Source organism: Triplophysa dalaica, chromosome 3 (assembly GCF_015846415.1).
Source record: "Triplophysa dalaica isolate WHDGS20190420 chromosome 3, ASM1584641v1, whole genome shotgun sequence".
In the NCBI taxonomy this organism is placed as follows: domain Eukaryota; kingdom Metazoa; phylum Chordata; class Actinopteri; order Cypriniformes; family Nemacheilidae; genus Triplophysa; species Triplophysa dalaica.
The window spans coordinates 8,255,187-8,269,212 of NC_079544.1; the positions used below are offsets into that span (position 1 = coordinate 8,255,187).

At 38.9% G+C, this 14,026-nt stretch overlaps 1 protein-coding gene across 1 annotated transcript in view; it reads left to right on the forward strand.

The window, feature by feature from the left end:
- Positions 1 to 14,019, forward strand: part of xkr4 (XK related 4) — a 45,888-nt gene extending 31,869 nt beyond the window's left edge. The window contains exons 2-3 of the mRNA XM_056742946.1: positions 117 to 316; positions 8,777 to 14,019. Of these exons, the coding sequence (XP_056598924.1) occupies positions 117 to 316; positions 8,777 to 9,729 (1,153 nt within the window). The 3' untranslated portion in view covers positions 9,730 to 14,019. The remainder of the gene's footprint in view (positions 1 to 116; positions 317 to 8,776) is intronic.
- Positions 14,020 to 14,026: the final 7 nt, after the last annotated feature.

Below are 14,026 nucleotides of genomic sequence, written 5' to 3' on the forward strand. Positions count from 1 at the left end.
AAATGTACATACACATGCTTGCTGTTAAAAGTCTGAATAGCTGATTTAGTCCAGTCACAGAGAGTTCAACAAGACTTCAGAGAGACTACAAATAGCTATGTATGTGTCTTCTCCAGGTACTTCCACACCATCTACCTGGGCATCAGGAGCAGGCAGAGCGGAGATAATGACCGCTGGAGATTTTACTGGAGGATGGTGTACCAGTACGCCGATGTCAGCATGCTCCACCTGCTGGCTACGTTCCTGGAGAGCGCCCCTCAACTTGTGCTCCAACTCTGCATCATCATACAGACCCACAAGCTCCAGGCTGTACAAGGTAACACAAGCACACACACAAACACTCTAATGAAGGAAAAATAAGTTAATTTAAATATTTGGTCAAACTGTACCAGGTGTTATTTGATGGATGCTGAACTATCTGCAGATTTTAGGGACCAGCTTATGGTTGCTGGTCTCAGTTGGTCTCAATCAAATTTTATTATTGATTTAAGCAGGTTAATGCTGGTTTGACTGGCCTGGCCAAGCTTTTACAAATAAAACGGGTTGACCCATCATATTTTTTTAAAACTACTTTTAAAAGTTTTAGCATACCACTTTGGATGCATATGTTAAATTCATGGTATACATCAAAGCACCCTGATATGACCCTCTGATATTTGCATCACAGTCTTTTATTGTAATGGTTGAACAGGGACCACTGTGTTGTGGAGAGAGAACTCCCAGATTTACTGTCATTCTTCTCTTTACACATCTCATCCTATCTAAATAACAGAGGTGAAGACAGACAGCGCGAGAGTGAGAAGCCCAACTGCCCGTAAACACAAAAGACTGTTGTAAGGGAAAAAGAGTGTTTTTTCTACAGGACTGCCAAATGTGAAAATATTAAGCTAAAAGCAAGCCTTCCACACAAATGTATTTTTATGTCGGGGCAATTTTATAGATTCACACCACTTTTAGGGACCATGAAAATGCAGAAAAAACAGTAGGCTACAGATAAAATTGAATGGATAAAAATACTGTAGCTTTTAAAGGGGCACATTATGTCTGTTAATGAAATCAACAAAACAAAGTAGTGTTTTAAGAACCTGTGTGTCTGGGTTTGTGTAGTGTCGAATTTTTAAAAGATTTTGAAGATTTGTTTGACTAAGATTTATGAGAGCTGAACTGATTTTTCTGCGTTGTTTTTAAATTTTATCAGAATTGATTTTTAGATAAATACAATTACACACACACGATTTCCGAGCATTTGAATCTAAAGAAATTGTAAAAATGTACACTCTGCATTTTATAAAGAAATTTCTGAATCCTTAGGAAAGAAGTTTCCATCCAAGTTTCAATTCAAGTTTTTTTTATACTATTTTAGTTTGTAATTAAAAATGTTGTCTTTAAAAGATTTTTTTTCATTAAACATTTCAGTTAAGTAACCCTAAACTTATAGCCTTATGTTCTCAGCTGTCTAAGTGCTACATATAATTTATGTGTAAACGGTCAATTTTTTTACTAGGCTAAATTTATGGAGCGCTTTAAAACCTTCAGCTTGACATTGTTGTGACCTTTCAGTCGGTCCCCATTGACCAAAACTCATAAAATGTGCAACCAAGGCTGCTTAACATCCACTCTTCACTCCCTTTCTATGTACGTTTGGCGAGTCATGTTGTCAGAGCTGTTCATAAATGGCTATTGTGTTGATTTGTGATTTTGTGGATTGCAGAGCCCTGCCTAGCAGTTAAGCCTTCAGTGGCTTTATGTGCTGTCCTCTGTTCTTCATAATCTTCCATAAACAAAAGTGCCCAAGGACTGTCAAATTTCTCCCCGATCAAGGCTGAGAAATGATTTATTGAAGCAGGGGTCCTGAGCTCCTAATGCAACAGAGTCCCTAACGCCCGCTTTTTTCAGACTAAGGGTCTAAGTGGTTGTTCTGTCAGATTTTGGGAGGAGGGTCTGGAGGCAGTCTTCCTTATGATCAGAATGTTTAAACAATTTTCAAATTATTAAAATTATTTCTCTTTGTTAAGAGTCTGCCTTGGTACAGTGATGCCGGTTGTTAGGCCTACAAAACACAGAAAATAGATAATTTCACTCATTTCAACAGGAAGTACTAAAAAAAACATGGGTTATTTAAATTAGAAATGTTTTAGCATCTAACTTCAGGATTACAAATAGTGCGATGTCTATATAAAATGTATTTTGGATATTAGCCTGTTGCAATGGTATATATCCTGTAAGTAGCTTTGGGTGAGGTGAATTCTTGAAAAATGCAGCTTTTGTGTTACATGCAGGTGTGTATAAACAATAACAGAATTTTTGTATATTTAGAATATTGTACTTATTTTATTAGAGGCTTGTGAACAGTTATTCATTTGACATTTCTTCTTGAGGAAGAAATGCCACCTTTATAAGCAGATGAAGATGATACTGCAGTGATGCTGTGGTTTGCATAACCCTGCTGCTACAACACTCCCTACAAACACACAACACACACACACATTCTGCGTGTGCCCTCCTCCCCTCTCTAAATTACTGCAGCCTTCAGGAGCAGAAGCAGCGAGGAGCATTACATCACCGCTCTAGCAGCCGCTCTGGACCGCGGCTGGTTCCCGTGGCGACCGTCTCTTCAGGATGCGCTGCACGTGCACATGATACGAGGGAGGGTAGAATACGTGCACCCTTACTTTTGTAGAGAGCAGCGGAGCCAATCCGCAGGCCACAGAATAAGAATTACAACCTCTGTCAGTTAATTACTTCTCTTTGCAAAGCAGTCATTACACCCCCTCAGCTCACTTCAACTCCTAATGGGCCAGATTTTATCTAAGTGGGTTAAACACGTAAATAAGCCGTTGACAATACAATACAAACTCACGGTGTAAACAAACGCTACATGTTAGATTGACAGACAGATCCAGAGATGAAACACATTTAAAGAGATAGTGCACCCAAAAACAATATTCTGTCATTATTTACTCACGGTCTTGTCACTTCAAACCTGTATGACTCTCTTTCTTCCGCAGAACACAAAAAAATGATAGTTTGAAGAAACAATGAATGTAGTCAAACAATGGCTGTTCTAATCACTTCTATTGTATGGTCACTAAACCAATGCAAGTCAATGGGGGCTGCCGATTTCTGTTACCGACATTCTTCAAAATATCTTCTTTTGTGTTTATCATAAAACGAAGCAAAAAAAGTGCGTAAACTATGAGATCAGAATTTCTGTGCTCTCAAAATGAATGAAATTATTGATGATCTCACTGACTCAAACAGTCCAAAATATCTTTATTCACTTTTGAGAATTCACAGAATTGTAACAGCCTCCAGCATTTAAGAAATTCAGATAGCTAAAGATGATTTCGGTGTGCAAAAAATACACACATAATTGGTTGCGACCAGTCTGCGATTTCATGAAGTTCTTTGCTATTTTTTAGTGCAATATGCATCAGACAGTCAATGGGCTGGGGGCCTTCTGTGGGCGGCACGTCTCAGACTCAGACTTGGTAATTATTTACTTCTGTTGTAAAAACCATCAACTACTCCTCCACTATTTCAGTTCTGTTTTTTTAGTTCATCACATGTGGATGACATTGCACAAAGCAGTTGGACGTGACCACCGCACGGCGCTCACTGTGGCAGTGTTGACATCATACAGTCATTCCACAGATATGGAGGGCTCAGATCCAGCATATGTGCTTCTGTTTGGTCTGTAGATTAGTAACACAGATGCCCGTGCTGTTTCTTCATCATTTGGTCAATGCAGAGCTTTACAATTGATCTTCTGCTTAGTTTGGTCTGGGATGTCTATAACGCAATTCATCTAAATGCAGATGGCCTATAAATGGCAAATCTATTTATGATAGCCTGTGAAAAACTGGTTACACATTTGCCCTGTTCCAGCCTACAGAGACAGCATATTAGACACGCCCCTTATGCAAATGCTGTACCACAGGGAAGCCAACCTAATTATGCTGCCAAAATAAGATTGTGATGGTTATAATGCAACCTTGAAAGGTAGCTGCGTATGTAGATATACAGGCAGCTCACAAAATAGACCTGTTGTGTATTTCAGTGTTCGTGTTTAACAGCTTGTGAATACCAGTGATAATTCAAGCCTTTGACAAACAGAGCCCGCAGTCACTCAGAAAGGACAACAATACTCACCTTTATTTGGATACAAATTAACACATCTTTGCACATTCATCATTTCACGAGAGGACTTATTCAATTATTCATGGCCAAGGCCCAAGTGCCGGCGTGGTGTTATCTTAGGTGAGATCAAAACATTTTTATAGAGTGCTTATGTCCGTCCACTCGTATACAAAAAACTAATTGGTAGGAGGTTTTCCTGTTATCTCAACCTCTTCTATGCTTGTTATTCAACATGTAGGACAACAAACAATGTTCAATTTGATTTGGGTATGAATATCAACAATACTGAGAGGTCAGAAGAGAATATTTACACGTGGTTAATAAGGGCTGTAATACATTCATAGGCTGTCATGATATCTCTTAGGAACAATTTATGCAGTGAGGATGTCAGATTTATCTTGTCTTTAATTTGACAGGAAATTAAGACGTTTTAGTAGGAATATGTAAGAAGCATATGCTGTAGAACTCCAGATAAAAGATAATATTGAATGACTGATAAACATTTGACATGCAATTTACAAAGAAATTCAATTGCAAATGTTGAATTATTCTGTGCCTCTTACATAATCTTATACTGTGTGTGTGTGTGTAAGGATGCTTGCGAGCTATGTTCCAGTTTTATACGCATCACAAAACAGTTCTTAATGTTTGAGACATCTTTTTGAACGTGTATTCAGTTTCTTCGTTCTTAAAAGAAACCTACAGAACTCCTCAAAAGTATTTTCCTCCATTTTAAAGCAAAACATTCCACATTAGAAAGGTTTGGTTAGTTAGTTTAGATAAAGCGATACATACAAGGGTTGGAAAAGATAACATGAAGTTGAACACCCATTGTTTTAGAAGTTAAGTGAGGATTATTGTGGTTATCTTGTGCGACTAGGTTCGGTTTTGCCAGAACAAGCTGTGCTCAGCAGTGGTTACAAAAGAAACGGTGACTTGTCAGATTTACAAATGAGAAAAAATTAGATATCCTGTATCTGTATTCTTAACAGCCCAACTGTTTGGTGCTTTATAAGCATCAGTCTCTACAATTTGGATAAGAATGAGATCCCAACCTGATCTCACAGTTTTCATAGATGAAAGGTACAATATTCAATTGGAGACTATTGATAAGTTTATGTGTTGCAGGAAGGTTTTAAACTTTATCAAAGGCAATGTGCGGTTCAACCAGGGCGAGTTATGTTCGTGGGTAGGACCTATGCTGTAGCCAACGCGGCGATGTTGTACCAAATTTCTTCTCCCCGTGAGATTTTGACTCCCCTACTTCTGATTGGTTCATTCACTAAGAATGCAGCTTTGTGATAGGTCTCTATCTCTAAAACCCGCCCCCACACCTATTCCTAACCAACCTTCGAAGGGGAAACAGGGGAGTCATAATCTCATGGGGAGTCAGATTTTGATACGAGACCTGTTATCCTTTAAACTTGTGCGGTGTGTTCGCGTCGACAGGCAATGACCAGTAGGCGTCACTGTCCACTACCGTGTTGTTATGTTATGTTCTGTTATGATAAATATTAACACAGAAATAAGAACATTTGTTAAAAATGTCCTAAAATTACTCCAGTTAATGTAATGAACTGTCTTAAACTTGAACCCCTCTTTAACTGTGCCTATTCGTTCAGTGAGGCCAGAGTGGACAGGAGTTTTTATTCTCTTTCTCACTCACTGACAGGAAGTGATCAGTCCATCAGCTCAAGCACATAGTAACCATGGCAGCCAGCTGCAAGAGAACAGAGTGTAACAGCAGTTAAGACAGACGTCTTCTACCTGCTGGAATTTTCACTGACCTCCATCCAGTGAAGTTGACTAGTAAAGCCCCCTCTGTCAAATACAACCCAGTGCTGTTGTTCTCAGAAAACATGATGGACATCTTATTCAATGTGCGTGTGAAAATAATGTTACTGTAGGGGCTACTGCTGGTTCCATACCATTTGAAAAGGGTTATATCGTTTAGTAAGTAATATTAGCATAAAAAATGTAATAACTAAACAACACATTTGAAAGGAATTCTGACTTTTTTATGCCCCAGTAATGCCGCATTTAGCTTGCAACTTTTCACCTTGAGGTTGTCATTGGGTTTGTGTTTTAACAGGTTATTCTTTGAAGAATTCCAAAATCAATCAAAATTGCCTGTTTACCTAAAAAAGAGACAATAAAACAATTTTCTTTAAAACGAAGCACCACTCATGAGTCATTGTTTCTGTTATCAGGGGTCTCATTTATTAAAGTTGGGTACGCACAAAATGGGGCAGTTAACATGTGTACGCCAGTTTGAATGCAAAGGTTGTGATCTATTTAGACAAACAAACTTAATGAAAAGTCAAACTTAAGAAATTCTGGAGGCAAGAGGAATTGGCAACACAAATGTTGAGTTAATGAACTCTAGTTAGATTGCAGAAAGTAGCCTAAATTTGAGAAGAACGATTATAAGTAGGCTATTAATGACTCACACATTCAATATCACCCCATAGAAAACGCAAGAGCCACATCATCATGGTGATTAAATCTGCAGTGCTATTTGCGCTTGTATTGAATTGTTTCATGAACCCTCTTGTAAAATCCAACTCAAATAATAAATTAAATAATAAATTAAATGAATTAAATCAACATTCAGTCTAAATATTCAATCAGCGCTGTCTCACCATCACTTTATGGGAGCGCACAAGGAGGAGATGGCCCAACTGCATGGAATACAGGATAGCATCAAATACCATTAGATAACTGCAGAAAACAGTGTAAATAAATAACAAAATACATTTTGCGTAAATACAAATGTCAAAGTCTGGAAATACTGGAAATTAAGCTCTCACAATCATTTCTCTATATATATGCTCCTTATCAGTCCTAACTTTAATGCTGTTCATAACAAAACCGCAATGATAAAACATTTGTCTTTTACATTAATGCCTTCAAATGTTATCTCAGGTGAAGGATTCTACTAAATAATTATGTGATTTTGGCAAGGTGTTAATGATCAGTCTTATTGCAAACATATAAATGCTGCAAAATACCTTCTTTGCCTTTAATAGGCTAATTCTAATTATTCATAATTATTATTAATACTAATTATAACCATTATTAATTTGTAAAGCGCATTGAATCGCATGTGTGGACATTTGTGATTTCGTTGTGGAGATAAAGGATGGGATCGGGAGTTTTCGGCAGTTTTATATCATTTTTTGTTATTCTCCTAATGCATCTGATAGCGGTTGGAAGCGGAAACGGTATGAACCTCCATATATTGTGGCTTAACAAGCAGATTGGATAAGAGGGGTATTCATATAAATATCAGCATTCATGAGGTGCTTTGCATTCACTATTTATGGTTAAAAATGGGCATGTACAGGACGGGGTATGAGTATGATTCAAGTACGATTGCAGGTGATCTGTGATTTATAAAGCCAATATTACTTACAGGTGTGAATACGCATGGTTTTATTAGTCTGAATATTTTTGGCCGTACACTATTTTTGGCTTTCGGGCGCACGAACACTTTTAGAAAGGATCAAACGGACAGTTTTATAAATGAGAGCCCAGGGCGAAGCTTGTAACCTCAGTGTGGTGTGACTCAACAGAGACTCCAGATGTGATGTCAAAACAGATGTATTAAAGGGCTCAGGTTGGAACTCAAGCCACATGCACAAGCTACTCCATTAGCCTGACTTTATCCTCCAGAGTCATGAATACATAAAGATGCAGTAATGAGATAAATGCATTTGCATGCCTTGGTGAACACTTCCTATTCCTATTGTGCATATGAAACCTTGTCAGGGTACATTTATACAATTTTATTTATAGATTTGCAACATGGAAAACTGTTCACGCCTTGAGGTGACTGACAGAACAATATTTTTTGAAGTAAAACAATATTCTTCTTGCATACATATATTATTTTGTAAGCACTCATTCACAGAAAACACTCCTGAATACAGTCGCCAATATATACTTATTTAAGAAAATATTTAAAAACTTTATTCCAAAAGCTGCATCAAATTTTTTAGTTAAATAAATTGGTTTTACAATTTATTTGAACTAAAATTATATTCGACTGGTTTAAAAATTCTAGTTGTATTTTGCAAAACCTATTAAATGAAGTTACATGAAATACAACAAAACAAAATATAATATAATTTAAATTCAGTTTGATTTAACTAACAAATTTAAGGCGGCTTTTGAACTAAAGTTTTAAAGGTTTTTTTAAGATGTCAAGATTTATCTGATCTGAGCGTTATGTTTGTATAACCTTAGAATGAGCTTCTTCTATCTTCATACACCATGTAGTTTCTACAGTAGCCCTAAACGGACAAACTGCTTTACAGAAAGCATTTCATAAATACGTTATACATAAAGAAAATGACGACATCTTAGTACTGTGTCGGCCACCGTAGTGTTTCGAATGGCAGTGGTGAATGGTTGGGTGAGCTGTTGGGTGCAATTAGCAACTTCATCGCTAGATGCTGCTAAATTTCATGCACTGGATCTTTAGAAAAGGTTTAAAAAAAGCATAGCCAACGGCACATAAATAGATAAACAATGAAAAAATATTTCAGATGAAACACAAGAATGCATTTTGCGCAAATAACCACTTAGATTTATAAAGTTGAGAGCTAACCAACATATCTCTGTTTTATTTCAGGAATGACTGCGGCTGCTTCTCTGGTATCATTGGCCTGGGCTCTGGCCTCCTACCAGAAAGCCTTACGTGACTCCCGTGACGACAAGAAGCCCATCAGCTACCTTGCGGTCATCATTCAGTTCTGCTGGCATTTCTTCACCATCGCAGCTCGGGTGGTGACATTCGCTCTCTTCGCCTCCGTCTTTCAGCTCTACTTCGGCATATTCATCGTGCTGCACTGGTGCATCATGACCTTCTGGATCGTGCACTGCGAGACCGAGTTCTGCATCACTAAGTGGGAAGAAATTGTCTTCGACATGGTGGTGGGCATCATCTACATTTTCAGCTGGTTCAACGTGAAGGAGGGTCACACCCGCTGCCGTCTCTTAATCTACTACTTCATGATCCTGCTGGAGAACACGGCCCTGAGCACGCTGTGGTACCTGTACCGCTCACCGGCCAGCACGGACGCCTTCGCCGTGCCCGCTCTTTGCGTCATCTTCTCCAGCTTCTTAACCGGCATCGTTTTCATGCTCATGTACTACACTTTCTTTCATCCCAACGGTCCACGCTTTGGTCGCTCTGCCAGTCTGGTCCACCTTGAGGACCCCACCGCCACCTTCGCGCTGCCCCCCGAGGGCGCCACCAATTCTCTGCGTTCCAACCGTGGAGGCACGCTGGGCAGGGACGCTGACCACGAAGGAAAGTACAGCGAGCGAGACGGTTGCGTACCTGTCTTTCAGGTGCGTCCCACCGCCCCCTCCACACCCTCTTCTCGTGCCCCACGCCTGGATGAGACTGTCATTAAAATAGACCTGTGCAGGAATCGCTACCCTGCCTGGGAGAGGCACGTGTTGGACAGGAGTATACGGAAATCCATCCTGGCCATCGACTCATCCCCCAACCCGCCCCGCCTCCAGTATAAAGATGACACACTCGTTCAAGAGCGTCTGGAATATGAGACCACATTGTAGCCTGCGCTGTGGAGACACAGAAACACACAAATAAACACTACACAGACGACCATCCACTTGAATAAACAGCAGGACTGTGGCAATAAAGTTCATAGCACTCCATGTGGAGCAAAAAGCATCAAGCCATGATGTTGATTGTCATGAACAAACAAATACAGGCACAACGTATGGATGGAAAATAATATTTTTTAAGCCGTTCTCTTTTATTTGGTTACCGTTACATATTCTTTTTTTATTACTTCTGTCTTGTCAGGGAATATTTGGGTTTTTAAGAAGTCATTGAGTCTGGATGACCACTCGATAGTCCTCAAAACTTTGTTTCAGAACCAGGCTTGGGTTATAGCATCTCCTAAAGTCAGCGTAATGGAGAAGACACTTGCAAAGTTTGTTTCTTGTCAATTTACAATAGTGCAAATGAACAAAGCCTTGAGACTGGCTGTTTTATTATTCCATTATTTCCGACGCAGTACGTCTACCTATCGCAGTGGAGCGACAGTCGTCCAGAATTCATGTCGGTGGTACACACTCAAGAAAATTGCTTAGATTAGATCCACGAGTCTCTTCGCCAGGGTGCTGAATTATTTTAGGTTCATCAGCAGTTCTCTACCAGTGCCAAACGTTCTGTTCACACTGACTCTGAACTGTGGGTCTCCACCGCAAACTGTAAATATAAACAGGGCAGCATTTCAACCATCTACTTGAATCCTGTACAAAGTAAAAAAGAGAACAGAAAAGAGTAGTATGTGATCATCACACGCTCAATTGAAGCCACTTGGGGCGGCGAGAACACGAGATTGTTTTCTTCTATTGAGGAGAAGGCAATAGGCCAAGAAAACACTTCCTGGCAGCTCCCATTGGCAATCCAGCCTCATTCACCTCAGTGCTGTGGGCTGATAAGGATCTGTCTGCAAACACACGTGTACTGAGAGAGTGAGGGACACAGCGATCCACAGCTGCCGCCAAACTGCACTCAACAGAACCAGGATGCACTTCATCCTCTGGGTTAAAGATACAGTGTTCTTACAGGCCGGGTCAGGTGTTCGATAGCCTAATATCTTCCGCTAAAGCATGTTTAGAGAAAAGGGGTCACCTTTCATCATCCCAGAATGCATCTGGAAAGCCGCGGAAGTGTGCTGCTCAAAACCCTACAGACTTTTTTTATCTTCAATTCCCAAAACAGTCTAGAAATCGGACGTAAAAGCCTTCAGAAAGGAGCACAGATACTCCAGGCACGTTCCACAATATCCGGCTAAACGAACACTGTATCTTTAAATCTGCCAAATGCATCCTTTATATATGAAAGTGTTGGAGTTTTAAACCGTCTTCAGTTGATACCTTCTGTCTATGTAGAATTTCTGAAGGCGTTTATGGAGTTGGTAGCGAAAAACAAGCACAAGTCGTGTCACAGGAAGAAATTTCAGCACAATGAAGGAATTTGGTTATTGGCTACGCTTATGAGACACGAAGTAAAATCAACAGAAAATTTCACAGTGACAAAAGCTAGACGTGCCTGTTGTGGATTGTTTTCTGGAATGCTTTGTGTGTGACATCATGTCTGACATTTTAAAATCATGATGTTCTTTTAGTTCCTGATTCAAACGTGTCTTACAACATAGTTGCTTTTGCTAAATGCCATTGAGATGACTGGTATAGGATGTTAAGATCTGTTTTACTAGTCATGGTTGTGTTATATTGAGCCTAGTTTTTCATCCACTGCAGATAACAAACATCCTTATGGCGTTGCAAATAATATAAAAAATAAGTACAATTTAGATGAGCTCTTGAGTCTATAACAAATACCACAGTGAAATGTAGACCTGTGTAAAGCTATTTTGCTACTTTCCTTGTTTATCAGCTTTTTTCGCAGCGTGTCTTATACTTTCATTTCTCAGCGTGATGGATGATGCTTTGTCTTTGGGCCATTTTCCCAAACAGCCTCTGTAAGAGTCCTCTGTAATCAGAGCACAAAACACTTGTCTTAGCACACTAATTAGACAATTTCCAGATTCACCACCTACATAAAACCAATCTGAGGGAAGACATGTGATTTACGACCTCTGTAATATGACATTTTCATGTTTTTCTCATGATCGTTTTCCTCTCTTTCTGGGATGCAATCCATGCCTGTGTTTATCCCAGACTGCACGGCATCCTTGGCTTGGTATTGTGATTAAAGGGACAGTTCACCCCAAAATTCTGCATCATTGACTCTTGTTATATCAAACCCATATGATTTCACAAAAGAGGATATTTTATAGAATGTTGGTAACAAAACAATGGCGGCATCCATTCACTTCTATTGTATGGGCACAAAATCAATGCAAGTCAACGGGTACAGCTGTTGTGCAGTTACCAACATTCTTCAAAATATCTTCTTTTCTGCTCTGCAGAAGGAAGATAGTCATACTCGTTGTAATGACTTGAGGGCGAGTTAATGATGACAGAAATGTCGTTTTTGGGTTAACTTTCCCTTTACGGGGCAACATAAGATATCTTGAGTCATGCCTTGTTTATGCCATTGGGTTGTCACGTCTCTCAAAAGAAGATTTCTGGAGTTTGTTTTAACTCGTCCAACCATTTACCAGGTGAGAGGCCTCAATAATTTTTTTAGTGTTGACATTAGGACATGAATTGAAAACACGTGATGCAACGAGATGTGTTCAGCGCATTTAGGGTGAATCAAGGTATTAAAGATTTATCGCCCAAAAGAAGTGCAGGGTTTATGTTTTGAGATCTTAAAGCTGTATGGTCTGAAATATGTACGGTTCAAAATTGATTCTTATTTTTTTTAAAAAGCTAATCATACATTTTATTATTTAAACAAGAGAATTGTTTCACACAGGGTGGTGGAAAGCCAATTTAAGCTAATCATCACATTACATCAAAACTACTGTACGTCTCTTTATTTTTGCACTTCTATCTCCATTTTTTGTTGGGTTGTATTATAAAGCCTGTTTATTTAACCATCAAGCATTCTTCCTCTCTGGATTCATACCTATAACCTACCTCAAAACGGTATCTTAAACAGAACACTCTCCACTTCTAGTTTATGTGGGAATGAGGGATGTATTGCAATGGTGATCCACAGGTTTCAGTGGAAGAATTGAAGGCTGTTCCGTTTATTACCATCAGTAGAGATGAGCTCTGAACTACACACTTGTAGTATGACTATACACAATTGCAGCCGGGGAGAACATTAAATTAATGTTACGTTCATACACACTAATTCTCTTTTATTTGTCTCAAACAACCATCCCCTTTTTATGGATTAATTATCTATAAGGGACATGTTCTGTTTCTTTTTCCTGATTTGTCTGTATGGTAGGCATGATGCAAAGATGTAACTGTCATGATAGGATGAAGTTGAATTATGGATATTTGTGCTTTGGAAACGGTGTAGTGTTGTTACTGTGCTTATACTGCGAGTAAACAAATAAAGAGTCAGGCTAAAATGAAATTGCATATGCAGACAAACAATCAAAATGACAACCCAAACCTTTGGTGTACTATTGATATCTTGGGTCATCATGGGTCGGACTGTTACAAGATCGTGAGCATTACGAACTGAGTGTTCTGAACAACGTGGCACTTGATGGGAACTGAGTTCCATTCAGTTGTACATCAGAGCAGAGCAGAATATCCAAAACAACGTTCCTCTCTCACTTGTAGATATACAGTAGATGCTTAGATGAACTAGAATGCCATAGATGTGAGGGGGTAAGAAGTAGAGCATTTAGATAATGGGTGGTTATAAATAAAGCACGATATTAGTACAAGCACAGTAATTTAATTTTAATGTGGCATTAAAGATGGCGTTCAGTCGAACGATGTACAGACGTAACTGGTATTTCAGTTGCAACGGAAGTTCCATAGTGAATCTCAAAAAGCTATTTAACTGTAAATAAATGTATGCAAATGTACATCTGTAAAAGAACATTCCTCTCCGAGTCCTGGTTGTGAAGGGTGTCTATTGACTAGAGATTGGCGCCACGAGATGGCAGTTACATAATACAGATAAACCTAGTGTGGTGTATGTGATGTATTAACTGACATAAAAAGCAAAAAACAAAAAAAATGTTTATTATCGGTCTCTTAAGTAAGTTGTATTGTGTGATGAAAGTCTGAAGTGCGTAAAATGCATCAAATCTGTTATCTAATTTTATTGTAAATTGAAGAGTAAAGCAAAAGAACGTTACATTTTTGTACATATTGGATTTTTGTAAATTTTTATTTGATTCTAATGCAACACAAAGTACCAAATTCATTTAATAAAGTACACTGTGGTCATTTTATTGGA